We start from the raw sequence: 27,652 nt of genomic DNA on the forward strand, positions 1-27,652 counted from the left end.
TCTTACACCAGAGCTTCTTCAATACTCGACAGAACATGCTTCTCGACCGGTGCTGACGTTGAAGAGGGACAGCAGGCTTCCCTGGCGGACGGGATACGCAGAGTGAGTGGTTTCTCGACATGTCATTCATAGGGATTTACAAAAAATCCCAAACATTAAAATGCAACTATCAGATTGAATTTTGTAGGCCAAGGATAAATTGCATTGTTGACAATATACAGTTTCGTTTTATGGCGAATATGGCCTCTGTGCTGCTATTGCAAATTCACCCTAGAGCACAGCTGCAACCTGGACTCAGGGGTAGACATAAGATAGTAAACGAAATTCATTTATGGTTGGATCAGAATCACCGTTATAATCATTGGCCACTACAAAGAATTAAGTAAAAGTCCAAATCCCTATCTCCATACATGGTTAATTTAGGAAAAGGACGATTTTAGCAAGCTTGCTAGCCACCGGAACAATGAGATGCAACAATTCAAGTTTTTTTCTATCAATAATGATGTTTGGCTTGTGATGTGATTGATGTGAAGCCAAATCCAAAATGGCTTCCTTTGACACTTTTTTTTTTGGTGAGCCAGGACCATTCACAATTGAGATGACTCAGTTTAGCTCAATGCTCATTGGCTATTGTTTTATAGATTTTTTCTATCAAGGGAGGCCAAATGCTCATTGTATTCAACGCTAATGCCAGCAACAATGTCATACTCTTTCTGACCAGACAGTATCATATAGATACGCTACACATACAGAGACAGAGGGGCGCTGTTTCGTTCGCTCGTATGCTATAACCAGTGAGATACAATCAGCCGCATGCTAATTGAATGCCATTTATGAGAGACGAAAGATACATTGTTTTTTATTATTTTTTGTAAATTGTTTTCGGAAGCCTGGCTTCCCTTTGCAGACATCAATACACGACACTGATAATTGATCAACAGCACTGCTCAACAGTGATCTTGTCTTCATTGTGACAGGGAATGGTTATTTTGTGTCCAATCCAGACTGGCGCGCAATTTGCAGTGCGTCTCCCCCCCACAACAGCGTTCACTAAAACCCTGCCTTCTGAGATTAGTATACGCACTGAGTGGGGAAGGGGTAGGCTATATTTTCAATGAGGAAAACAGTGTCTGTCAAACGTCACATGGGGCTGGGACCGATTGCTTCCTGAAATGCTGTTCATCGTTGTATTTTTTTATTCACTACGGTACTATTATTAGGCTTTTCATTCATTTCTGTATCGGTTTATTATTTCTATCGCAATGATAAGCAAAGTCAAAAATGCGATGTCCACGCTGGTGGGTGGAATGATGCCCCACGGTCACCACCAGCACCACGGATCCGGGAACGTTCACCACCAGAACTGTCACCAGGACGGTCTGCCTCCACGGTTCCCCTACGGTCGACCTGAGTTTCTGGATCTTACACCAGAGCTTCTTCAATACTCGACAGAACATGCTTCTCGACCGGTGCTGACGTTGAAGAGGGACAGCAGGCTTCCCTGGCGGACGGGATACGCAGAGTGAGTGGTTTCTCGACATGTCATTCATAGGGATTTACAAAAAATCCCAAACATTAAAATGCAACTATCAGATTGAATTTTGTAGGCCAAGGATAAATTGCATTGTTGACAATATACAGTTTCGTTTTATGGCGAATATGGCCTCTGTGCTGCTATTGCAAATTCACCCTAGAGCACAGCTGCAACCTGGACTCAGGGGTAGACATAAGATAGTAAACGAAAATCCGGGACACCACCATTAGTAGGATATGTGACGTTTCGTATGGTATGTATTAAGTTCTCGATGTCTGTCAATAATTTCTATGATATGTTACATATTACAATTCGTATGATATACTACAAATTGCAATTTGTTGTGGCTAACATTAGCTAGGTGGCTAACGTTAGCTAGGCTAGAAGTTATGGGTTAAGGTTAGGCAATAGGTTAAAGGGTTTTAAGGTTAGCGGAATGGTTAGCTAACATGCTAAGTAGTTGCAAAGTAGCTAAAAAGTAGTAAGTAGTTGCTAAAATGCTCAACTGTCTGTGATGAGATTCAAACACACAACCTTTGGGTTGCTAGAAATTCGAGTTAAAAGCCTACCACCCTATTTTCGTTTTTGCCAAAGTAACCTTCTGTCTTATGTAACCGTATCAAGTAGAATATTATACTGAAGAGTGTCTCGGATTAACATTTACTATATTACGTCTAGTCAATGAGACCAGGCTGCACCGCCTGCTGCTGCTGTAGCTGATGACGCTGTAGCAACCTATGGTGTGGTTACTTTAAAACAGTGAGAATCCCTCAATGTCCACTCACTGCATAGACTGACATTGCAACAATAATCAGCTACATATGGTGCAGTTTATTGTATTTTATAGGATCTCACAACATGTAGAACAAACAAAAACATTGAAATGCTACATACTTAGAGTAAGTGATGTCTCCAGTAGTAGACTATCATAATCTGTCCACATCACTGTTATCATCCTATTCTTTGTTGACTGGACACATATTAATAGGATCATGTGCCTGAAAGCTATTCCGGTGGAAATTAGTATCTTATAGGATAGGGATAGACTGTGTACTAGGCCTACTGCTTGAATTTGTCAAAATACGTTTGGTTTCTTTCATAAAGATTCAATAAGTCCCATAGTCGACACAAAAAAATGTAATGTAATGTAGCCTACATGTTTTAGGAGTTAAGGCATGCTAGAAAGTAACAAGAGGGAGGGAGAATTATCAACATTACTTGACATGAATGTCAAACAAACTAATATCAAACATCATGCTAACTTTACCCCGGTACAGTTGAAAGGTAAGGTTGTCTCTGAACATGCAAAGTGCAAAGAACAGTTGACAAAGAGCACCTGTGTGGAAGTGTTATAAAATGCCTGCAAGTGTAGCCTACTCTTCATAAAACTGTAACTACTGATTACAGCATATGAAGTGTTCAGTAAAACCTATTTCTATGTAGCCTATGCATTCTACCCTATACAAATGTTTGTAGTTTATACATAGTTTATATTCTCAGGAAGACATCATGTGATATTGAGTTAGTCCTGCATGTTTCTACAACAGTATAAGCCTACCTCTGTTTCCAGCGACAATAAAGCAATAAACCATCTAATACAAAGCATGCAGTACCTATCACCTCCCAAGGTAATTTCATTCACTCTATTGGGTAGAATGTGCTGCCTGGTTGATTCAGGGGAGAGAAAAAAAAACTCCCAGCATCATTCCAGACCTGCCATCTCTCAAGAGGGGGAGTCAGTGGAGGCTGACTGGTGGATTCATACATTTCTAGACCTAGGTGGGTTATACCATTGTATGAAACCCACCCCCGGCCGTCTCCTCAAAGACCCTGAGAAATAAATCTGAGAAAGAGCTGAGTCATCCAAAGGGGCGAGACAGACAGACATACAGGGGGGGTTTGCAATGAAGCGAAGAAGAAGCAGGGATTTTACAATTGCAGGCAGGATGAAAGAAAGGATTCTCACTCCCAAGCAGCAGCAGCATAGAGCGAAGGCGAATGTAGGAAAATGCGTCACACAATTATTAAAGGGTTATTATACACAGCGTTTTACAAAAACATGCATCACGGAGTCTGTGATTATTGTAAACAGCGTCATACATACAGAATGCATTTATTTCACCAAACTGACATTAAAAGTGTACATATAGGCTAGTGTACTTTCGTATTGCCTATATTCTATTTTGCAATGGAGAAGAATTTAGTTGCTCTCTTCTTCAATGGAGAGTTACTACGTCCATCTCCTTCACACGGTTTCTAAAGTGCAGTACAAACCACTGCTGTAATGGACCGAGTGGAAACAATGATCACACATTGACTCTGAACTCTCCAGTTGGAGAAAGTCCTGACCTGCACGGGTCAGTTTTTTTGGAGTCGCACCCACCCCATGCCGGAGACATCAATTCCGAGCTCCACCCGATACCCAACATCAGGATAGTTTTCTCCACAACCCGACCAACCCGCATAGATTTGTTTCGAGAGCTGAGCCCACCCATATCCAAGCGTTCTGTCCTAACAATAGCAGTCAACCACCCAAGCAAACTGGCTAATCTTGGCTAGCTTGCTAGCTACTTCCAGACACAAATGAGAGAACAGCTCACTCTGACCATTTTACTCGTCCTAGCAGAGCTAGTTGGGCTGTTTTTATGTTATCTAGAGCGTTGGTGATTGCAACTGTGCTGCTTGCAACAATTTACGCTTTTTTGCCAACGTTTACTGACACCGGCCATATTCAACGGGTGTTAGGTGTTCATAAATTTGTCAGTTATTCTGAGCTCTTGCACACTCGGACGAGAGTGCTCTGAAATCGGAGTAGATAGCCAGAGCGAATTTCCCAGCTACGTCTATCAACAGTTGTTGCAGTGACATCATTTAACATTCTATTGAAATAGTTACTTGCATAGTGGAGTCTTTTGTTAAGACATGTAGCTAGCTAGCTAAACAATGAACCATAATCCCAACTCATGACATTACCACCTTGCATGAATCTGCAGGTAGCTAACCAACCAGGTTCAATGTTAGCTAGCTAACATTAGGCTATAACTAGCAAAGCAAATGGCTCTGAGATACGAATAATATTACTACACAGATCATACTTGTAACGTTAGCTAGTGAGCCAGCCAGCTAACGTTAGCTAGCTAGCTAACAATACACTTTAACTTGAAATGGAAATGACTTTGACAAAATTAGAAATGTAATATCTGAAAATGTAGCTAGCTAGACTATCTTACCCGTATACATTGATGCTGGGATACATGGACGCTTCTCCCTCTCTGTCACGGATACCATGGATGCCCTTAGTTTGAAGATATAATCCGAAGACAGGTGTATTCTCCATCTCCTTAGCTTTCATACTCTTAATTCCACTGATTTCAAAACTTGCGTTAGACAGGATTACCTACACACCCAGAAGGCATTTCTGCCAAAAAACGCATTTTGATTAAAAAAAAAGTTATGTTCAAATGGCTCTCCTGTGAAGTAGTGACGCGCTACATACGCCTAGATTCCTGAAATGAGTCACAGGTCAAGACCCTGGTGAGGACAACGAGCACGCAGATGAGACTGTTTCTGAAAGTTTGTGCAGAAATTCTTCTGTTGTGCAAACCCACAGTTTCATCAGCTTTCTAGGTGGCTGGTCTCAGACGATCCTGCAGTTGAAGAAGCCGGATGTGGAGGTCCTGGGCTGGCGTAGTTACACAAACTAGGTCTACACCTGTACTTCAGCTCCAATTGACATACAGTGAAAGTATTCAGACTTTTTCCACATCTTGTTACTTTACAGCCCTATTCTAAAATGGATTAAATAAAAACAATTCCTCAGCAATCTACACACAATACCACATAATGACAAAGCGAACAGGTTTTTAGAATTTTTGCTAATGTATTAAAAATAAAGTATTCAGACCCTTTGCTATAAGACTCAATTGAGCTCAGGTACATCCTGTTTCCATTGATCATCCTTGAGATGTTTCTACAACTTTATTGCAGTCCACCTGTGGTAAATTCAATTTATTGGACATGATTTGGAAAGGCGCACACCTGTCTATATAAGGTCCCACAGTTGACAGTGCATGTCAGCGAAAATTAAACCAAGCCATTAAGTCAAAGGAATTATCCATAGATCTCCGAGACAGGATTGTGTCGAGGCACAGATCTTGGGAAGGGTACCAAAACATTTCTGCAGCATTGAAGGTCCCCAAGAACACAGTGGCCTCCATTCTTAAATGGAATAAGTATGGAACCACCAAGACTCTTCCTAGAGCTGGCCACCCAGCCAAACTGAGTAATCGGGGGAGAAAGGCTTGGTCAGGGAGGTGACCAAGAACCCAATGGTCACTCTGACAGAGCTCTAGAGTTCCTTTGTGGAGATGGGAGAACCTTCCAGAAGGACAAATATCTCTGCAGCACTCCACCAATCAGGCCTTTATGGTAGAGTGGCCAGACGGAAGCCACTTCTCAGAAAAAGGCACATGACAGCCCGCTTGGCGTTTACCAAAAGGCACCTAAAGACTCTCAGACCATGAGAAACAAGATTCTCTGGTCTGATGAAACCAAAATTGAACTCTTTGGCCTGAATGCCAAGCGTCACGTCTGGAGGACACCTGGCACCATCCTTAGGGTGAAGCATGGTGATGGCAGCATCATGCTGTGAGGATGTTTTTCAGCTGCAAGGACTGGGAGACTAGTCAGGACCGAGGCAAGAAAGAACGGAGCAATGTACAGAGAGATCCTTGATGAAAACCTGCTCCAGAGCACTCAGGACCTCAGACTCTGGCGAAGGTTCACATTCCAACAGGACAACGACCCTAAGAAAACAGCCAAGACAACGCAGGAGGGGCTTCGGGACAAGTCTCTGAATGTCCTTGAGTGGCCCAGCCAGAGCCTGGACAAATGTCTCTGGAGAGACCTGAAAATAGCTGACGGATCTGCAGAGAAGAATGGAAGAAACTCCCCAAATACAGGTGTGCCAAGCTTGTAGCGTCATACCCAAGAAGACTCGATACTGTAATCGCTGCCAAAAGGTGCTTCAACAAAGTACTGAGTAAAGGGTCTGAATAGTTATGTAAGTGTGTGTGTGTGTGTGTGTGTGCATAATTTTTTTTTAATACATGAGCAAAAAATTAAACAGTTTTTGCTTTGTCATTATAGGGTATTGTGTGAAGATTGAGGAAAATAAACAATTCAATATATTTTAGAATAAGGCTGCAACGTAAGAAAATGTGGAAAAAGTCAAGGGGTCTGAAAACTTTCCAAAGGCAATGTACCTACAAAGTATGCACCTGTGCTTGAACCCAATGGGTCTAATCCTGATTGTTTAAAACCGCGATCCAGCCGGTGTCGATTCCACAAGTTGCCATCGGCTAAATCTATGATGTTAAAATGCCTATTTACTCTGTTCCTTCTGACTGCGCAATCCACTCATCAGCCCAGCCAGGCAACTTATGAACTTGATCTCCACTATAAAAAGCAGGTAGAAATTATCTCCCATTTTTGAAAATGTGTTTTCAACAGCAGAGATTTGTATAAACCTTCCTGTCTGTCTCTCCAATATTTGCAACATTGTTTCAATATTGAAATTTGATCTTCTGCTGTCCAATAGTAATGAACAAGTCGGGTCGAGACAGATAGGCATATACAAAAAAATGTAAATTGAAAAAAGATTACGCCACTAATTTCAGTTTGAAGTCCTTGTGTTACTGTAGCTGTGTTGTTGGCTAGCTCCTCTGAACAGCAGTGTCCTGACAAGTGAGTACTTTTTTCTATGCCAGGTGAAATCGTGCCTCATTAGCTCATTGTTATGGATGTATCCAAATAAATGTCACTAGAAAACAGCATATGCAAATATAGCTACTTTGCTGTTATTCTGGCTGCATGTGAGTTTTGGATGTGACTAAATTAACCGTAGTTGGCTCGCTAGCAAACAAGGGATAAGAACGTTGCCAGCCAGTATGGCATTGGAACATTTAGAACGAACGACATGTCCCATTACGCTGATAAACCAGGTCTACACTTGTGACTATTCAGCAAAACTAACATAACCCAGGTATACCTTTGTGCAAGAGACAATAAACAAATCTATCGACATTAAATATTTGTTAAATTATTACACTAATTCAGTTTACAGGTCTATACACGGCCAATTCCCTCAGAAATAACAAAATATTTTACGGATAGAATCACTGATTTAAACATTATGTAAAGGCTGGTGGATAGTGGCAAAATCATCTGGAAGATCATCTTGATCAAGTACATCTATCAGGTATGAACGTAAAACCCAGATGCAGACAGCGTCGAATTAACAATGGTTTAATAATCCAACAGGGGCAGGCAATAGACAGGTCAAGGCAGACAGGGGTCAGTAAATCAGAAGTGGGGCAACGGTACCGGACGGCAGGCAGGGTCAGGGTAGGCAGAGGTCAATAATCCAGAGGTGGGGCAAAGGTACAGGTCAGCAGGCAGGCTCGGGAGCAGGCAGAGTGGTCAGGCAGGCTCGGCTTTTCCCAGAAGAGACTGGGAAAAGCAGGAGCTGACAACAAAAATGCTGGTTGACTTGACAAACAAGATGAACTGGCAACAGACAAACAGAGAACACAGGTATAAATACACAGGGGATAATGGGGAAGATGGGCGACACCTGGAGGGGGGTTGAGACAATCACACAGACAGGTGAAACAGATCAGGGCGTGACAATATCCATAACCCAACGCCACTTCAATCTACTGAAAAAAGAATAATCTGCTATGATTAAAGAAACTACATGACCAAAATTATGTGGACAGCTGTTCGTCGAACATCTCATTCCAAAATCATGGGAATTAATATGGAGTTGGTCTCTCCTTTGATGCTGTAACAGCCTCCACTCTTCTAGGAAGGCATTCCACTAGATGCAGGGACTTGCTTCCATTCAGCCACAAGATAATTAGTGAGGTCGGGCACTGATGTTGGGCGATTAGGCCTGGCTCGCAGTCGGCATTCCAATTCATCCCAAAGGTGTTTGATGGGGTTGAGATCGGGGCTCTGTGCAGGCCAATCAAGTTCTTCGACAGAGATCTCGACAAACCATTTCTGTATGGACCTCGCTTTGTGCATGGGGGTATTGTTATGCTGAAACAGGAAAGGGCCTTCCCAAACTGATACCACAAAGTTGGAAGCACAGAATCATCTAGAATGTCATTGTACTGTATGTTGTAGCCTTAATATTTCCCTTAGCTTTGGGCCTAGCCAGAAACATGAAAAACAGCCCCAGACCATTATTCCTCCTCCACTACATTTACATTTACATTTTAGTCATTTAGCAGACGCTCTTATCCAGAGCGACTTACAGTAGTGAATGCATACATTTCATACATCTCTTTTTTTTTTTTTTCCTGTGCTGGCCCCCCGTGGGAATCGAACCCACAACCCTGGTGTTGCAAACACCATGCTCTACCAACTGAGCTACAGGGAAGGCTTTACAGTTTAGGTAGCGTTCTCCTGGCATCCGCCAAACCCAGATTAGTCCGTCAGACGGCCAGATGGTGAAGCGCAATTCGTCACTCAAGAAAAGGCTTTCCACTGCTCCAGATGCATACATTTAATGCATTTATTTTTTATACTGGCCCCCCATGGGAATCGAACCCACAACTCTGGCATTGCAAACACCATGCTCTACCAACTGAGCCGCAGGGACCTATTGTGGAGGACTTAATTCTTCCTGCTACCGCGGATATGGCTGGGACAATGTTTCATGATGCATTAGTGACATGGCAGGAGATGTTTTGAAACAATTACTGTTTCGCATACAAGCCAATGAATTCTGTGTGTTACAGCTGGATGAGTCAACAAACATGGCGGGCCTGGCACAGCTCCTGGTGTATGTCTGTTACATTTATGGGGGGTCAATTAAGGAAGACATCCGCTTCTGCAAACCACTGGAAACCAGGACAACAGGAGAGGATATTTTTAAAGTACTGGACAGCTTTGTGACAAAAAGTGGACTTTGATGGTCAAGATGAGTTGGTATCTGTACTGATGGCGCAAAAGCCATGACTGGGAGACATGCGTGCAAGCAGTTGTTCCCAACACCACTTGGGTACACTGCAGCATCCACCGAGAGACTCTTGCTGCCAAGGGAATGCCCGAAAGCTTGAAAGACGTTTTGGACACAACAGTGAAAATGATTAACTTTGTTAAAGCAAGGTCCCTGAACTCTTGTGTATTTTCAGCGACCATGTAACGCTTTTACAACATACAGAATTGCACTAGTTATCAAGGGGCAACGTATTGACACGTATTTATTTTTTATTGAGAGATGAGCTTAAAATGTATTTACTGACCATCATTTTCACTTGTCTGACCTCTTGCATGATGAGTTTCTCACATGACTGGCCTATCTGGGTGATGCTTTTTCTCGCCTCAATGATCTGAATCTAGGATTACAGGGACTCTCTGCAACTATATTCAATGTACAGGACAATATTGAGGCTATGATTAAGAAGTTTGCTCTCTTCTCTGTCTGCATTAAAATTACGCAGGTACTTTCCCGAAATGGACTGCACAAACAACTGGATTCGTTATCCCTTTCATGCCCTGCCTCCAGTCCACTTAAATCAAATCAAATTGTATTAGTCAGAAGTGTCGAATAACAACAGGTGTAGACCTTACAGTGAAATGCTTACTTACGAGCCCCTAACCGACAGTGCAGTTTCAAAAAATACAGATAAGCGATAAAAGTAGCAAGTAATTAAAGAAGAGCAGTAAAAAATAACAAATACAGGGGGGTGCCGGTACAGAGTCAATGTGCGGGGGCACCGGGTAGTTGAGGTAGTATGTACATGTAGGTAGAGTTAATTAAAGTGACTATGCATAGATGACAACAGAGAGTGGCAGTGGTGTGGAGAGGGGAGGGGGTGGGGGGTAAATGTGGGTAGTCTGGGTAGCCGTTTGACTAGGTGTTCAGGAGTCTTATGACTTGGGGGTAGAAACTGTTTACAAGCATCTTGGACCTAGACTTGGCGCTCCGGTACCGCTTGCCGTGTGGTAGCAGAGAGAACAGTCTATGACTAGGGTGGCTGGAGTCTTTGACAATTTTTAGGGCCTTCCTCTGACACCGCCTGGTATAGAGGTCCTGGATGGCAGGAAGCTCGGCCCCAGTGATGTACTGGGCCGTTCGCACTACCCTCTGTAGTGCCTTGCGGTCGGAGGCCGAGCAGTTGCCATACCAGGCAGTGATGCAACCAGTCAGGATGCTCTCGATGGTGCAGCTGTAAAACCTTTTGAGGATCTGAGGACCATTGCCAAATCTTTCAGTCTCCTGAGTGGGAATAGGTTTTGTCGTTCCCGCTTCACGACTGTCATGGTGTGCTTGGACCATGTAAGTTCGTTGGTGATGTGGACACCAAGGAACTTGAAGCACTCAACCTGCTCCACTGCAGCCCCATAGAGGAGAATGGGGCATGCTCTGTCCTCTTTTCCTGTAGTCCACAATCATCTCCTTAGCGTTGATCACATTGAGGGAGAGGTTGTTGTCCTGGCACCCCACGACCAGGTCTCTAACCTCCTCCCTATAGGCTGTCTCGTTGTTGTCGTGATCAGGCCTACCACTGTTGTGTCGTCGGAAAATGTAATGATGGTGTTGGAGTCGTGCCTGGCAGTGCAGTCATGAGTGAACAGGGAGTACAGGAGGGGGCTGAGCACGCACCCAGGGGCCCCTGTGTTGAGGATCAGCATGGCAAATGTGTTGTTACCTACCCTTACCAACTGAGGGCGGCCCGTCAGGATGTCCAGGGTCCAGTTGCAGAGGGAGGTGTTTAGTCCCAGGGTCCTTAGCTTATTGATGAGTTGAGGGCACTATGGTGTTGAACGCTGAGCTGTAGTCAATGAATAGCATTCTCACATAGGTGTTCCTTTTGTCCAGGTGGGAAAGGGCAGTGTGGACTGCAATAGAGACTGCATCATCTGTGGATCTGTTGGGGCGGTATGCAAATTGGTGTGGGTCTAGGGTTTCTGGGATAATGGTGTTGATGTGAGCCATGACCAGCCTTTCAAAGCACTTCATGGCACTTCATGGCTACAGACGTGAGTGCTACGGGTCGGTAGTCATTTAGGCAGGTTACCTTAGTGTTCTTGGGCACAGGCACTATGGTGGTCTGTGATCACACAGTCTTCCGGTACAGCTGGTGCTCTCATGCATGTTTCAGTGTCATTTGCCTCGACGCGAGCATAGAAATAGTTTAGCTCGTCCGGTAGGCTCGTGTCACTGGGCAGCTCTCGGCTGTGCTTCCCTTTGTAGTCTGTAATGGTTTGCAGGCCCTGCCACATCCGACGAGCATCAGAGCCGGTGTAGTACAACTCGATCTTAGTCCTGTATTGACGCTTTGCCTGTTTGATGGCTCGTCGGAGGGCATAGCGAGATTTCTTATAAGCTTCCGGGTTAGAGTCCCGCTCCTTGAAAGTGGCAGCTCCAGCCTTTAGCTCAGTGCGGATGTTGCCTGTAATCCGTGGTTTCTGGTTGGGGTATGTATGTACGGTCACTGTGGGGACGACGTCATCGATGCACTTATTGATGACGCCAATGACAGCTGTGGTGTACTCCTCAATGCCATTGGAGGAATCCCGGAACATATTCCAGTCTGTGCTAGCAAAACAGTCCTGTAGCTTAGCATCTGCTTCATCTGACCACTTTTTTTATTGATCTAGTCACTGGTGCTTCCTGTTTTAATTTTTGCAGGAATCAGGAGGATAGAATTATGGTCAGATTTGCCAAATGGAGGGTGAGGGAGAGCTTTGTATGCATCTCTGTGTGTGGAGTATAGGTGGTCTTGAGTTTTTTTCCCTCTGGTTACAGATTTAACATGCTGATAAAGATTTGGTAAGAAGGATTTAAGTTTCCCTGCATTAAAGTCCCTGGATACTCGGAGAGCCGCCCCTGAGTGAGCATTTCATTGTTTGCTTATGGCAGAATAAAGCTCATTCAATGCTATCTTAGTGTCAGCCTCTGACTGTGGCTGGCACACACTTACCAATATCTGAACAAGAGAGCCTCATCGAAATTGCAACAAGCTGTTCTGTGAAAATTGAATTTAAATCAGAAGCCACTGCCAGATTTCTGGATTGGGCTGCGCTGAGTATCCGGTCTTGGCAAATCGCGCGGTTAAGATACTGATGCCCTTTGCAACCACGTATCTATGTGAGAGTGGATTCTCGGCCCTCACTAGCATGAAGACTAAATACAGGCACAGACTGTGTGTGAAAAATAATTTAAGACAGACTCTCTCAAGTTATGTGCATCCTTTCAAGCACACCCTTCTCATTAACCTGTGGTGAGTTATTCACAATTTTTGATGCCCAAATAAGGCTTTATATGTAAGATGGCTAAATAAAGAGCAAAATTATAGATTATATTATTATTTGTGGTCCTATAAGAGCACTTTGTCACTTCCCACGAGCCAGGTTGTGACTCAAACTCCTTCTTATGTTTAATAAATGTATTGTATAGTGTGTGTGTGTGTGTGTGTGTGTGGCAGGTTTTCAATGATGGCAAACAACATTTGAGAGTGCGCTGACCCTGGTACTACAGGGGGTACGCAGCTGGAGGTTGAATGTTTGAAGGGGCACGGGACTATAAAAGGTTTGGGAACCACTGGTTTAAATGAACAAAAGCTTGAATTAACGTAATAATTACCTGAATTATCTTAAGCAAATACCTGCTTGCACTTTTTGCTTGCTGTGTATCATTCAATCATTCCTCCTGACACAATGACTCCAAAATTCTTCCAAACCCAGGATTTCACTCATGTAGCACCTGTTTCCACGATGGTGTATTCCACCATCACAACCTTTTTATTTTTATTTATCCTGTTACGTTATCTATTTTTGTGTGAGCTAGACTAGCCAGGGAAAGTAAACTTGGCAACGCAGTCACACGTGGGAGAGGGAAAATAAGCTCTTCACGTGGACAAATTAGGAATGTTTCAGCACCACACTAATAATGGACAGTTCCCTGCTCCACTGCGTGTGTGGTTGGTACTCTAGGCAACCTTATCTGGCTCACCGCTCACCAAATGGAATTCGCAACACGATGCAACACAACAAGCTCCTGGGTTTGTAAAAAAATTAAATTCTTGATTTTTTAAACTTTTCCGACTCGCAATATAAATGTTCTGAACCTCGAGCCGACCCGATGCAGGACTGTAGTTGGAGGGGTCTACTCCATTGATTTAAGTCCAGTATCTGTGAAAGTATGGTCATTTTGATATCACTTGGAGTCACCTATCAAAGTCACAACACTGTTCTGTTTTGACCCTACATTAATGAACTCTCCACCAGGACAGGACAGGACAGCAGTGTTCATTTTACCTTGCAGACTAAATAACTGCCTCTTCAGACTAAAAACACTCTGGCCTCCAGCTCCTTTAGACTCCAGAGAGAGTCCTTCCCCTCATCTCCTCCAGCTCCTAGCACTCCAGTTCCTAGAAATGTATTTTACCTTGATCACCTATGATGGGGCACTTAACCATGCCTCACACACACCACACCGCATAATGCATCACTGTAATTGAGGCAAAACTTACAATAGATTTTGCACTGAACTGTTTCTATTATTGCGTTGAACTTTTAATCTTTGCTCTTTTACTCTACAGCAGTACTGTGGTTTTTGGCTTTGACTTTGGCTCGTGTTATTAAATTGTTCATGCGCACTTATTGTAAGTTGCTCTGGATAAGAGTGAGTGTTGCAATGTCAGTGTAATCCCCTCGGGGCATCTATTTAAGCTTATTGACCTCTAAACAGATAGCAGAGAATGATGCTCATTTATTTTTTTATTTGAACCATTTTATGTCAATGATGTTGCAAAAATGATAAAACAAAAATCTACTGGAGCTGATTCTCTTAATCCCTTTTTCCTGCAGTTTTCTACCCTCCCTCATTGTAGAACCTTTTGCCCCACATGTTTTATTTAAAAATTGCTTCTGGTGCTATCCCTAAGATCTGGAAGGTGGTGCAAGTCCTCCCCCTTCACAAACGCAGGGATACTTCGGACGTAGATAACTACTGCCAAATTTCTAAACTATCTTGCCTTGCAAAATTATTCGAATCACTGGCAAACTCTCAGCTAATGACGGTTTTAACTTCAAATTATATTCTTAATTTTTTATTTCACCTTTATTTAACCAGGTAGGCTAGTTGAGAACAAGTTCTCATTTACAACTGTGACCTGGCCAAGATAAAGCACAACAGTTCGACACATGCAACAACACAGGACAGCAGTGAATAAACAAACATACAGTCAATAATACAGTAGAAAAAAAGAAAAGTCTATATACAGTGAGTGCAAATTAGGTAAGATAAGGGAGGTAAGGCAATAAATAGGCCATGGTGGCGAAGTAATTACAATATAGCAATTAAACACTGGAATGGTAGATGTGCAGAAGATGAATGTGCAAGTAGAGATACTGGGGTGCAAAGGAGCAAGATAAATAAATATATTCAGTATGGGGATGAGGTAGTTGGATGGGCTGTTTACAGATGGGCTATGTACAGGTGCAGTGATATGTGAGCTGCTCTGACAGCTGGTGCTTAAAGCTAGTGAGGGAGATATGAGTCTCCAGCTTCAGTGATTTTTTTGCAGTACGTTCCAGTCACTGGCAGCAGAGAACTGGAAGGAAAGGCTGCCAAAGGAGGAATTGGCTTTGGGGGTGACCAGTGAAATATACCTGCTGGAGTGCGTGCTACGGGTGGGTGCTGCTATGGTGACCAGTGAGCTGAGATAAGGCGGGGCTTTACCTAGCAGAGACTTGTAGATGACCTGGAGCCAGTGGGTTTGGCGACGAGTATGAAGCAAGGGCCAGCCAACAAGAGCGAACAGGTCGCAGTGGTGGGTAGTATATGGACGAGTTGCTGTGGGGAGTGCAGGGCTGTTGACCGGGGTAGTGGTAGCCAGGTGGAAAGCATGGCCAGCCGTAGAAAAATGAATATTGAAATTCTCAATTATAGTGGATTTATCAGTGGTGACAGTGTTTCCTAGCCTCAGTGCAGTGGGCAGCTGCTCTTATTCTCCATGGACTTTACAGTGTCCCAGAACTTTTTTGAGTTTGTGCTATAGGATGCAAATTTCTGTTTGAAAAAGCTAGCTTTAGCTTTCCTAACTGCCTGTGTATATTGGTTCCTAATTTCCCTGTAAAGTTGCATATCACGGGGGCTATTCGATGCTAATGCAGAAAGCCACAGGATGTTTTTGTGCTGGTCAAGGGCAGTCGGGTCTGGAGAGAACCAAGGGCTATATCTGTTCCTGGTTCAAAATGTTTTGAAAGGTGTGTACCAGTCTGGTTTTAGACCTGGACATAATACATTTATGAAACTGTGCTAAATGGCTTGATAAGATAATCCATCCACCTGACAGGTGTGTCATATCAAGAAGCTGATTAAACAACATGGTCATTATACAGGTGCACCTTGTGCTGGGGACAATAAAATTCCAATCTAAAATGTGCAGCTTTGTCATACAACACAGATGTCTCAAGTTTTGAGCAAGCTTGCAATTGGCATGCTGACTGCAGGAATGTCCACCAGAGCTGTTGCCAGAGAATTTTATGTTAATTTCTCTACCATAAACTGCCTTCCATGTCGTTTTAGAGAATTTGGCAGTACATACAACCGGCCTCACAACAGCAGACCATGTATGACATCGTGTGGGCGAGCAGTTTGCTGATGTCAACGTTGTGAACAGAGTGCCCCATGGTGGTGGTGGGGTTATGGGATGGGCAGGCATAAGCTACGGACAACGAACAAAATTGCATTTTATCAATGATATCGTGACGAGATTCTGAGGCCCATTCTGTGACCAACAGATGCATATCTGTATTCCCAGTAATTTGAAATCCATAGATTAGGGCCTAATGAATTTTTAAATTGACTGATTTCCTCATATGAACTGTGACTCAGTAAAATCTTTTAAACTGTTGCATGTTGCGTTTATATTTTTGTTCAGTATAAATAATATTGGTCTATCTGCAAAAATCTGTAACATTCATCTGTATGCAGATGACGCTTATGTACGCTATTGCCCCAACTGCTGACCAGGCTATGTCGGAAAAATTATTGATGGAAATGGATGTTTTATGTTGTTTTCTATTTGTTGTAAAACATCTTACATATTTCTACATATTTATGCATTGGATGGTTCTCTCAGCGAGCAGGTTCCCGCCTATAAATATATGGGCTTTTGGATTGACAAAATGTTGACGTTTAAAAAAAAAAAAACAGATGAGCTAGTTAAAAAGTTGATATTGAAAGTAGCCTCTCCCCAAATAGCAGGAAGCAGTTGTACAGTCAACTTTCCTGCCAGCTCCTTACTATGGCGACACCATTTATCAGAATGCAGCAGCCGCTACTCTAAAACCTTTGGCTGCAGTGGACCATAGCGCTCTTTGCTTTATCACAGGTGACAGGTTTAATACTCGTCACTGCATCCTTTATAAGAAGGTCGTCTGGACCTCTCTAAATTCCCGTAGATCACTTCATTTCTCCCTTTTTGTTTACAAGCTTCCAACATTTCTCACTTCTCTGCTAAAGTATACAAATATGAGGCAGCAAATCTTGATGTCCCTCTTGTTTTGAATAATTGACAAACCTCATTAAATCTCGAATCCCTGGTGCCAATAGGGCAGTTTAGAATGCTGATGAGGAATGAACTCACTGAAGCTTCCGAGTGTTTTGGTCGATTTGTAATAATTTAACTCGTAGTTTATTTTTTTCTTCAGTTTTATTGAATTATTATATTGATTTGTGAATTATTTGTTCTCAGGGCACCATTGAGAATGAGACCCTGGTCTCAAATTGGGCTTACCTCAAAAAATGCAAGTAAAAAATAAAGACAAAGTTAACTGAGTGGGGCTGGGATAAATGTGAAGCAACAGTGTTCTGATGTTCATCATCGCAATACAGTTGTTTCAGTTGTTAAATTATAACCCCTATGGAAAACCAGACAGCTAGCAATGCTTTTCCAGACTTGGAACAATATGGAGCTGTAATGCTGAATATTTTCACATTGGGTGCATACCCCAGACTGTACTGTACTCGATCACACAGTGCATTCACCCACAAGCACTTCCTCGGAGCGGTTGCCTAATAAACGATTTGCAAACAACAGATCTGTCACGTCATACAGTATGCTGTGAAAGCTTTTGGGTGGGAACAGAGACTTACTGTAGAGGAATTCAAAGGACGACTCTAACCTTTTTTCAAAGTTGGCATGCTGGAGCTCAGAAGTCTTTTGAATTATGCTTATAGCAGCAATCCATCTCAGTGAGCATGGCATCAATTATCTGTAACCAGACACTACCTTCCACTTTAAAAGCCTTTAGTCAAATTATATTAGATGCAGAATGTACAACAGCCAGAAAAGGCCAGGTCATGGTCAATGGTATGCTTGAACACTGCCTAAACAAGACCTGAGTCTTAGTGTTTACTTTTCTATTGTGAGCTACTTTAAGTTAAATTGTTTCATCATCCTTTTATAACCTTTTATTAGCGTCTTTCCCCCCACTAAATCTTTTTTTGCCACCCTCCTTATCTCAATTTCAAGACAACAGCTTACCGCCTCCAAGTTTCATATCAGATCTGATCAACGATCACGTTTCATAAGCTATACATATTAGTGAAGTAGTAAATACAATACCAGTCAAAAGTTTGGACACACCTACTCATTCAAAGGTTTTTCTTTTAATTTGACTATTTTCTACATTGTAGAATAATAGTGAAGACATCAAAACTATGAAATTAGCCTTCCCTGTAGCTCAGTTGGTAGAGCATGGTGTTTGCAACGCCAGGGTTGTGGGTTCGATTCCCACGGGGGGCCAGCAAAAAAAAATGTATGAAATTGTATGAAATGTATGCATTCACTACTGTAAGTCGCTCTGGATAAGAGCGTCTGCTAAATGACTAAAATGTAAAATGTAAAATGTAAATAACACGTATGGAATCATGTAGTAACCAAGTAAAAGTGTTAAACAAATCAAAATATATTTTACATTTTTCAAAGTAGCCACCCTGTGCCTTGACAGCTTTGCAGACTCTCAACCAGCTTCATGAGGAATGCTTTTCCAACAGTCTTGGAGGAGTTCCCACATATGCCGAGCACTTGTTGGCTGCTTTTCCTTTACTCTGCGGTCCAACTCATCCCAAACCATCTCATTTGGGTTGAGGTCGGGTGATTGTGGAGGCCAGGTCATCTGATGCAGCACTCCATCACTCTCCTTGGTCAAATAGCCCTTACACAGCCTGGTGGTGTGTTTTGGGTCATTGTCCTGTTGAAAAACAAATGATAGTCCCACTAAGCATAAACCAGATGGGATTGCGTATCGTTGCAGAATGTTGTGATAGCCATGCTGGTTAAGTGTGCCTTGAATTCTAAATAAATCACTGACAGGGTCATCAGCAAAGCACCCCCACACCATCACTCCTCCTCCTCCATGCTTCATGGTGTGAACCACACATGCGAAGATCATCCGTTCACCTACTCTGCGTCTCACAAAGACAGAGCAGTTGGAACCAAAAATCTCAAATTTGGACTCATCAGACCAAAGGACAGATTTCCACCGGTCTAATGTCCATTGCTCATGTTTCTTGGCCCAAGCAAGTTTCTTCTTATTATTGGTGTCCTTTAGTAGTGGTTTCTTTGCAGTAATTCGACCACAAAGGCCTGATTCACGCAGTCTCCTCTGAACAGTTGATGTTGATGTTTGTTACTTGAACTCTGTGAAGCATTTATTTGGGCTGCAATCTGAGGTGCAGTTAACTCTAATGAACTTATCCTCTGCAGCAGCGGTAACTCTGGGTCTTGCTTTCCTGTGGAGGTTCTCATGAGAGCCAGTTTCATTATAGCGCTTGATGGTTTTTGCAATTGCACTTGAAGAAACTTTCAAAGTTCTTGACATTTTCTGGATTGACTGACCTCCATGTCTTAAAGTAATGATGGGCTGTCATTTCTCTTTGCTTATTTGAGCTGTTCTTGCCATAATATGGACTTGGTCTTTTACCAAATAGGGCTATTTTCTGTATACCACCCTACCTCAAACACATTAAGGAAAGAAATTCCACAAATTAACTTTTAACAAGGCACACAAATGCATTCCAGGTGACTACGTCTTGAGAGAATGCCAAGATTGTGCAAAGCTGTCATCAAGGCAAAGGGTGGCTACTTTCAAGGATCTCAAATATGAAATATATTTTTGATTTGTTTAACACCTTTTTTGGTTACTACATGATTCCATGTATTATGTCATAGTTTTGAGGTCTTCACTATTATTCTACAATGTAGAAAATAGTAAAAATAAATAAAAAGGTGTCCAAACTTTTGATTGGTACTGTATATGTATATTATATACACCTCACATGCAACCCATGATAAGACTATGAGCAAAGTATATTAAAACAGAATATGACTCCATAAAGGTGATTTAGCAATGTGCATGCAAGCATTAAGTTACATGTTATATTTGACTAGTAGGAAAAGTCTGAGAATTGTCTATAAAAAGGCAAATATTTAATATCATTGTAAAATTTATGGATTTACATACAAGGCATAAGCTTAAGTTACAAGGCATTAACACGCAATACAAAGCATTATTCTAGGCATAAAGATCTAAGACAAAGTATGAACAAAACAGGCCCACACAACCTTTTTCCATGGGCAGGATACAGGATAAGCAACAAAGGCATTTCATTCTATTTATTCCAGAACGTACTTGTTTGTATTCAAAATCAGGGGTTGCCCAACCACAGGCAAAACCAAAACTAATATAACTAAAATATCGAACCAACTAGCCAACCTCCTCAAGAGTAGGTCACATCTACATGTGATGTCAAGAGGTGGTGGGCCGAGTACTCAGTTACTGGCCCAACGCTCCTACCCACCAGGCTACCTGCCGCCCCGGGGGTCAGGGCTGACTGGCCCCTATCTATGTGCATGCATGTGGGTGGAGTGGAATTTTTTGGAGCAGCTGACACCTTTTGGTAACATATCCTCACACCGGTCCCACTCCCATTCACAAGGGGGTAAATACAACGTTTTTTTGTTGTTGGTCATTTCATTTAATGAAAGCAAGGAAGCGTCACCTTCCCTTGCTAGTAGTAGCTAGCTGGCAGCCCTGGCTAGCTGCATGGTCTTAGTCTGGCTAAAAACATAGCAAGCTAGCTAGCTAGCCAGCATTTTTAAGCTTCCCACATCGCCATGTGAAGTAATCAGATTTATAATTTATCAAAATATGCCCTGGCAAATATTCTTATACTGGCCGGTGTAACCTAAAACATTATCCCAGTTTTTGATATGGTATTTTTGTATTCATTTCAATATCAGCTAAAAATAGAACAATCATGTTTTGGGGGAGAGAAAAAGCACATGGCTAGCTAGTTGGCTACAGCAGGTTCACCATTTCACAATAGCCTGGAATCCCTAGTTATTACTTCTAAACAAAATACCTTTTTGGGTGGATTCTTGTTGTTTGGTTTACTGTTTGAACAGTCGCTGAGATTATATTTGGTTATCAATGCCAAATAGGCTACTTTGATGAATAGACTATATAGACTACAGATCAGATCAAGGAACCAAGTGAACACACTGCCCCCACACTGTGGAAGGAATGATTCGCTGCGTCTCAATTTTCAGGTAGTACAAAGGTATGTGAATGAAGTAGCGAATTACAAGGAGACACCCTTTTTGCAACACTGCTCCATACCTTCGGTCTTCGTAGTGTGTGAATTTACCCTAAAAGCCTTTTGTATTGTTGGGCCATTTGCCATCTGGCCATGAATAAACCTTTTCCACTCCTATTATTTTTTTCCGAGAAGTTGAAGTTGAGGCCATGTGATGCAGGTCCTGCAATACATGACTCACTGTTAGCACCATGCTTGAAAAGCTGTGACAGGAAACCACAGACATCTCAGATAGGAAGAGATCATCTTGACTTTGTGAGGAAGAGATCATCTTGACTTTGTGATAAACTCATGAGTGGCTTTTTAGAAAACTCATTACAAATGAATATGCAAACTCGTGAAGGGTTATTCTGACCCCCAAGATCACTTTGCAAGAAATGTGACTTTCTCCTTTTGAATCACATTTTTGTACATGAGATGAAGTCAAACATGAGGCAGTGATTAAGTAAAATGTAATCATCATCACTCTTGGTTTGTGAGGTAGGTTAAATTGTGTTGAGAGAATGAATGATATAAGTGGAACACAAAATGTAGATGGTAAAGGAAGTGTCATCATTACTTAGAAAAAGGAATGACCGATTCTCATCTCTCTGTTCTTAAAAAAAACATAGGCAACCGATGAGGAACTCAGTGAAACTCGAGGCTTCCTCTTTTGAAAGTCCCATACATGAGTTAAGATTCAAACACAGATGTGTAACAAGATTCAAACACAGATGTGCTCGTTTAACACGGGAAAAGCATTTCAGTTACATGTTTACAATGACTGAAAGATAAGATAAAAGATAAAAATGTAAAATTGAATAGAACCGCATCTTCATTGTTTTGTTTTCTTACATTATTAAGGCCAGGGAATGACTGGCTTGCACTTTATGGACTCACTCAAATGGGTGACTATTTACTTGTAGGCATACAGTACATTCCTTGGTTGCCAAATGAGTTATGATAAAATATATTGCATATGTGACTCACGCAAAAGAAATCTCATGAATTTGCCTACGGAGATGTTACATTTAGTGAAACATTTTTTTTCAAAAGATGCATGGTTCTAAGGAATAGGCCTACAGCCTTAGTGCCAACTCAGACAAAGGACTTGACTTTAGCAGAAACAGACTATGCATCCAGCAGGCTAACATAAACAGGCCTCTCTAACCCAAAGTATGATATTGACAAACCGGTTGCAGATGTGTTGTAAAAAATGTAAAACATGGAACTACATGACCCTGGCCTAGCTTCAAACTTTGGAACATGAATTAGAAGTCATCGTGGTCATGTAAACTTTGAGGCTCACGATGACTTCTATTTCATGTCCGTGTCATCAGGATTAATGCACCCCTGGCCACTACACTACGGTGCCAGTTTACTGCTTTCAACTGATTACAAACTGGATGGCTTTTTATAATCCAGATTTGGGCAGCCATAGCTTTTTCTGCCTTATATTAGAACACTGATCTCAGAGCATCAAACCAAACATGGATAATTTTCCTCAACAATGGTTCTACCCATTGAAATATCATTTATTTTGCCAAACGTGACGTAGTCCTTTTGCCACCCTTAACATAGCAAGATATAGGTTAGCTTAGTAATGATTTCTGAACTAGCTGTAGGCTATATGCTTTATTAAGGGTTTATGAAAGCTTCATTAAGGGACATACAGTACACACTGTATGTCTCCTGTTTCTTCATGGTGAATCGGTATGCCATCGGTAGAGACATTTCTACTCATAGCAAATCAGAGCGCACAAGTGGGGAGCTGAAAGGCAACCAACAAGTAGAAAAAAAAGGGTACATTTCCCTGTGACTTCATCCACCCCTTTGCAGCTTTCTAAATGAGCCAGTCACACTGTATATGCAATGTATAGGTTCATGGTAGCTAGCTAAGTGCACAGACACAATGCGCACACACTCTCCACAGAGTCGGCAGAAAACGTATGTTTCTAGTTTTCAGGGATACAATACTTTCAACCTAACTTACGTTTCCTGTGAAAAACAGAAATGGGGACTCTGCTCAGGCTCTGCTTCTTTCCATGAAGCAGCTGCCTGCAGCTGGCTGCCGAGAGTCAATTCACTGTCTTTACTTACCTAGCTAGCACAACAGCTAAATAGCTAGCAAGCCATGCTAACCATTTAGCTTACATTAGCCAGCAAAAAAAATATCTATGGGCTGTATGCGATTATGGAGAGTGAATTACATTTTCTTTGTCATCTTGCTAGCTAGTTATCTAGCTGTGGCCATTTAGTATCAACAAGGGCTTTCTACAACAATAGCACTGCTAGTTAGCTAACATTGGTTATCTAGACCATAAAGCAACACACACGGACATGCATTGCCAAACAACGCTACTGCCACCTTCTGGTTTGGAATATTTTAACAAGGCTGAGTGGCTGACGACTTCGACTGCCGACACTCTGTTCAGAGGGGCTAAGTACTGTCAACAAGCGAACGTTTCACAATCCTACCGGTGTGTCGGTGTGTCTGAGCCTTTAAGCATTTTAATTTGTCCTTGTTTAGTGCGAGAACATTGTGAAAAGGTGACAGTCAGCATCTTGATTCTGCTCACTCAAATACACTCATCCTAATGATCCTAGATAGGTGGCCATTGTACATTATGTACCAGATCGTGTAGCTTTGTCCTTGTCTATTTAGTTCTGTGCTTGTCTACTAATGTTCTGTATTATGTCACATTTTATGTTTTGTGTGGACCCCAGGAAGAGTGTTGCACGAGCAACAGCTAATGGGGATCCTAGTAAATAAATAAACAAACCAGTTGGTTAGATATCACCCATCCTCTCTGGTGACGCATTATCTCTCCTCTATCGTATATGACTGGCGTCAGGGCACAGCTGTATCAAACAGACTCCCTCTCCTCTCTCTACACTACTCTTACTACATCATTAATCCTCTCTGTAAAAGTGTTTCTGGGGACACTTTAAGGGTAATACTCCAAATTGTGTGAGATGCCAGTAATTGAATCTAAAAATGTTATGTAACAGAGTGGCTTGACCCTGTTGGATCATTGCACCGAAGTGGCAGAGAGTCATTGGTTCTCAGCTTTAATGGTACAACAGGGGTGAAACCTTTTGGCAGCCCCTCTTCGCAAGGATAATGGCTTTGCTCTAATGCAATGCATGACTTCATTCCATTTCAGTGTCCTGAAAAGTAAACACTGCAGTTGTCTGAGGTGAAGGGAGAGAGCTGGAAACTATCCTCTGTGGCCAAATAATCTTAAAGAGCGAACTCATCGATTCCCAATGTGTTTGTCTGTTGCTCATTAAGGAAAAAACGAGATTTCAGTCTTGTGGGTGTTGTTATCTTACCCCGGCAGTTGCTGTTGTTTGTCACTCTTAAGACACCACAACAGTATACCGACTAGGCTACCGCTTCCTAGAAATGGGTTTTATTTACTCGCACTAAAGAAAATAAGTGAAAGACAAAACAGTACAGATAAACTGGTAAAAACAGTGTGCAAACGGGCTTATATGAAAAGCACACCACATCTAAGTACAGAAATGTTTTTGTTCAATCAGCTAAGCAAAGCATATTAATTATAATTGTACATGATATAGTCAGTATACAAAAAAAAAACATGTTTGATTATGTGTTCGTGTGCATGTGTGTGAGAGTTAGCCTACATGGAGGGGATTATTTTGTAGTTTGGTTCATCAGGCTAACACCCAGTCTTCTCTTGAAGTTATTGAGGGATGATGAGGTTTTGGCAATGTGAAGATATGAATTCCAGAGTATGGTACGTCTGTATCTGATAGAGAATTGACTATGTGAGGTGTGACAGAGGGGAGGCTAGAGGTATCGCAGTGACTTGTGTTACAGTTGAAGTCAGAAGTTTACATACACCTTAGCCAAATTCATTTAATCTCAGTTTTTCACAATTCCTGACATTTAATCCTAGTCAAAATTCCCTGTTTTAGGTCATTAAGGATCACAACTTTATTTTAAGAATGTGAAATGTCAGAATAATAGTAGAGAGAATTATTTCTTTCAGCTTTTATTTCTTTCATCACATTCCCAGTGGGTCAGAAGTTAACATACACTAAATTAGTATTTGGTAGCATTGCCTTTAAATTGTTTAACCTGGGTGAAATGTTTTGGGTAGCCTTCCACAAGCTTCCCACAATAAGTTGAGTGAATTTTGGCCCATTCCTCCTGACAGAGCTGGTGTAACTGAGTCAGGTTTGTTGGCCTCCTTGCTCGCAGAAGCTTTTTCAGTTCTGCCCACAAATGTTCTATAGGATTGAGGTCAGGGCTTTGTGATGGCCACTCCAATACCTTGACTTTGTTGTCCTTAAGCCATTTTGCCACAACTTTGGAAGTATGCTTGTGGTCATTGTCCATTTGGAAGACCCATTTGCGACCAAGCTTCCCTGACTGAAGTCTTGAGATGTTGCTTCAATATATCCACATAATTTTCCGTCCTCATGATGCCATCTATTTTGTGAAGTGCACCAGTCTCTCCTGCAGCAAAGCACCCCCACAACATGATGCTGCCACCCCCATGCTTCACAGTTGGGATGGTGTTCTTCGGCTTGCAAGCCTCCCCCTTTTTCCTCCAAAACATAATGATGGTCATTATGGCCAAACAGTTCTATTTTTGTTTCATCAGACCAGAGGACATTTCTCCAAAAAGTACGATCTTTGTACCCATGTGCAGTTGCAAACCGTAGTCTGGCTTTTTATATGGCGGTTTTGGAGCAGTGGCTTCTTCCTTGCTGAGTGGCCTTTCAGGTTATGTCGATATAGGACTCGTTTTACTGTGGAGATAGATACTTTTGTACCTGTTTCCTCCAGCATCTTCATAAGGTCTTCTGCTGTTGTTCTAGGACTGATTTGCACTTTTCGCACCAAAGTACATTCATCTCTAGGAGACAGAACGAATCTCCTTCCTGAGCAGTATGACGGCTGCGTGGTCCCATGGTGTTTATACCTGCGTACTATTGTTTGTACAGATGAACACGGTACCTTCAGGCGTTTGGAAATTGCTCCCAAGGATGAACCAGACTTGTGGAGGTCTACACATTTTTTTTCTGAGGTCTTGGCTGATTTCTTTTGATTTTCCCATGATGTCAAGCAAAGAGGCACTAAGTTTGAAGGTAGGCCTTGAAATACATCCGCAGGTACACCTCCAATTGACTCAAATTATGTCAATTAGCCTATCAGATGCTTGTAAAGCCATGACATCATTTTCTGGAATTTTCCAAGCTGTTTAAAAGGCACAGTCAACTTCTGACCCACTGGAATTGTGATACAGTGAATAAGTGAAATAATCTGTCTGTAAACAATTGTTGGAAAAATGACTTGTGTCATGCACAAAGTAGATGTCCTAACCGACTTGCTAAAACTATAGTTTGTTAACAAGACATTTGTGGAGTGGTTGAAAAACGAGTTTTAATGACTCCAACCCAACTTCAACTGTATATAGATGGATTTCAGAATTAGCATGGAAGTATCCATTGAAGGGTTTAGGTAAACTGTCTGGGAGGTATGAGTAGTTGTAGGTGCATAATTGGTGTACATTTAATGTTGTAAATAGACAAGATATTGATTTTATTAAAAATAAGGTACAGTGGAGCCAGGTAATTAGTGAATGTGGCTAGTCTTGCACATGTATTTTGTATAATGTGTCAATTGTGTAGCCTTGGGGGTAAAAGCTGTTTAGAAGCCTCTTGGACCTAGACTTGGTGCTCCAGTACCGCTTGCCATGCGGTAGCAGAGAGAACAGACTATGACTAGGGTGGCTGGAGTCTTTGACCATTTTTAGGGTTTTCCTCTGACACCGCCTGGTATAGAAGTCCTGGATTGCAGGAAGCTTGGCCCCAGTGATGTACTGGGCCATACGCACTAGGGCTGGGCGATATGGCCAATATATCATATTGTATGGTATTTTTCTATTTTTTTACGGTATTTTATGTTTTTGATTTATAAAAGTTCTACATTTGCTTCATGAGAAGTGCATGACCCTAGGGTGGCAACACATATATACTAAGTTATTTCAATGTGTCTTTCTCCATTAAATTTTTTTTATACTGTTCAATTCAACCTAAAATAATTTTTGGCATTTCCTGCACTTACACAAAGAAAATACTAGGCCTTATTTTTAACCGAATGCTGCAATTGCGATTTAGATCAAAACACTTGGGTGAACTTTTGGAATCATGGAAATAGAATGGTTATTATAATTCTATAGTTAGAATATAAATAATTGTGGGCACTTTGAATACAGTGTTGTTTGACATGACAACAAATGAAAATGCCATAGACGAGTTTTTGTGACAGGGTAGGAACCAAAGTGATGTTCAGTGTTTCCTAGGGGACCCTATAATCTTTGGCTACGTTACATCTTTATTCATATAGCCAACATATTCATGCGTCGGCTATTCCTGTTTGATTTAGAAGATACTGTTGCGCAAACAACATG

The 27,652-nt window shown here is 41.9% G+C and overlaps 1 protein-coding gene across 1 annotated transcript in view; it reads left to right on the forward strand.

Annotated features, from left to right (window-relative positions):
* The first annotated feature begins 1,057 nt into the window (after positions 1-1,057).
* Positions 1,058-27,652, forward strand: part of ppm1j (protein phosphatase, Mg2+/Mn2+ dependent, 1J) — a 55,876-nt gene continuing 29,281 nt past the window's right edge. Inside the window, exon 1 of the mRNA XM_014166107.3 lies at positions 1,058-1,522. Within this exon, the coding sequence (XP_014021582.3) occupies positions 1,263-1,522 (260 nt within the window). The 5' untranslated portion in view covers positions 1,058-1,262. The remainder of the gene's footprint in view (positions 1,523-27,652) is intronic.

This window comes from Salmo salar, chromosome 22, assembly GCF_965601325.2.
Source record: "Salmo salar chromosome 22, fSalSal1, whole genome shotgun sequence".
NCBI classification, from domain to species: domain Eukaryota; kingdom Metazoa; phylum Chordata; class Actinopteri; order Salmoniformes; family Salmonidae; genus Salmo; species Salmo salar.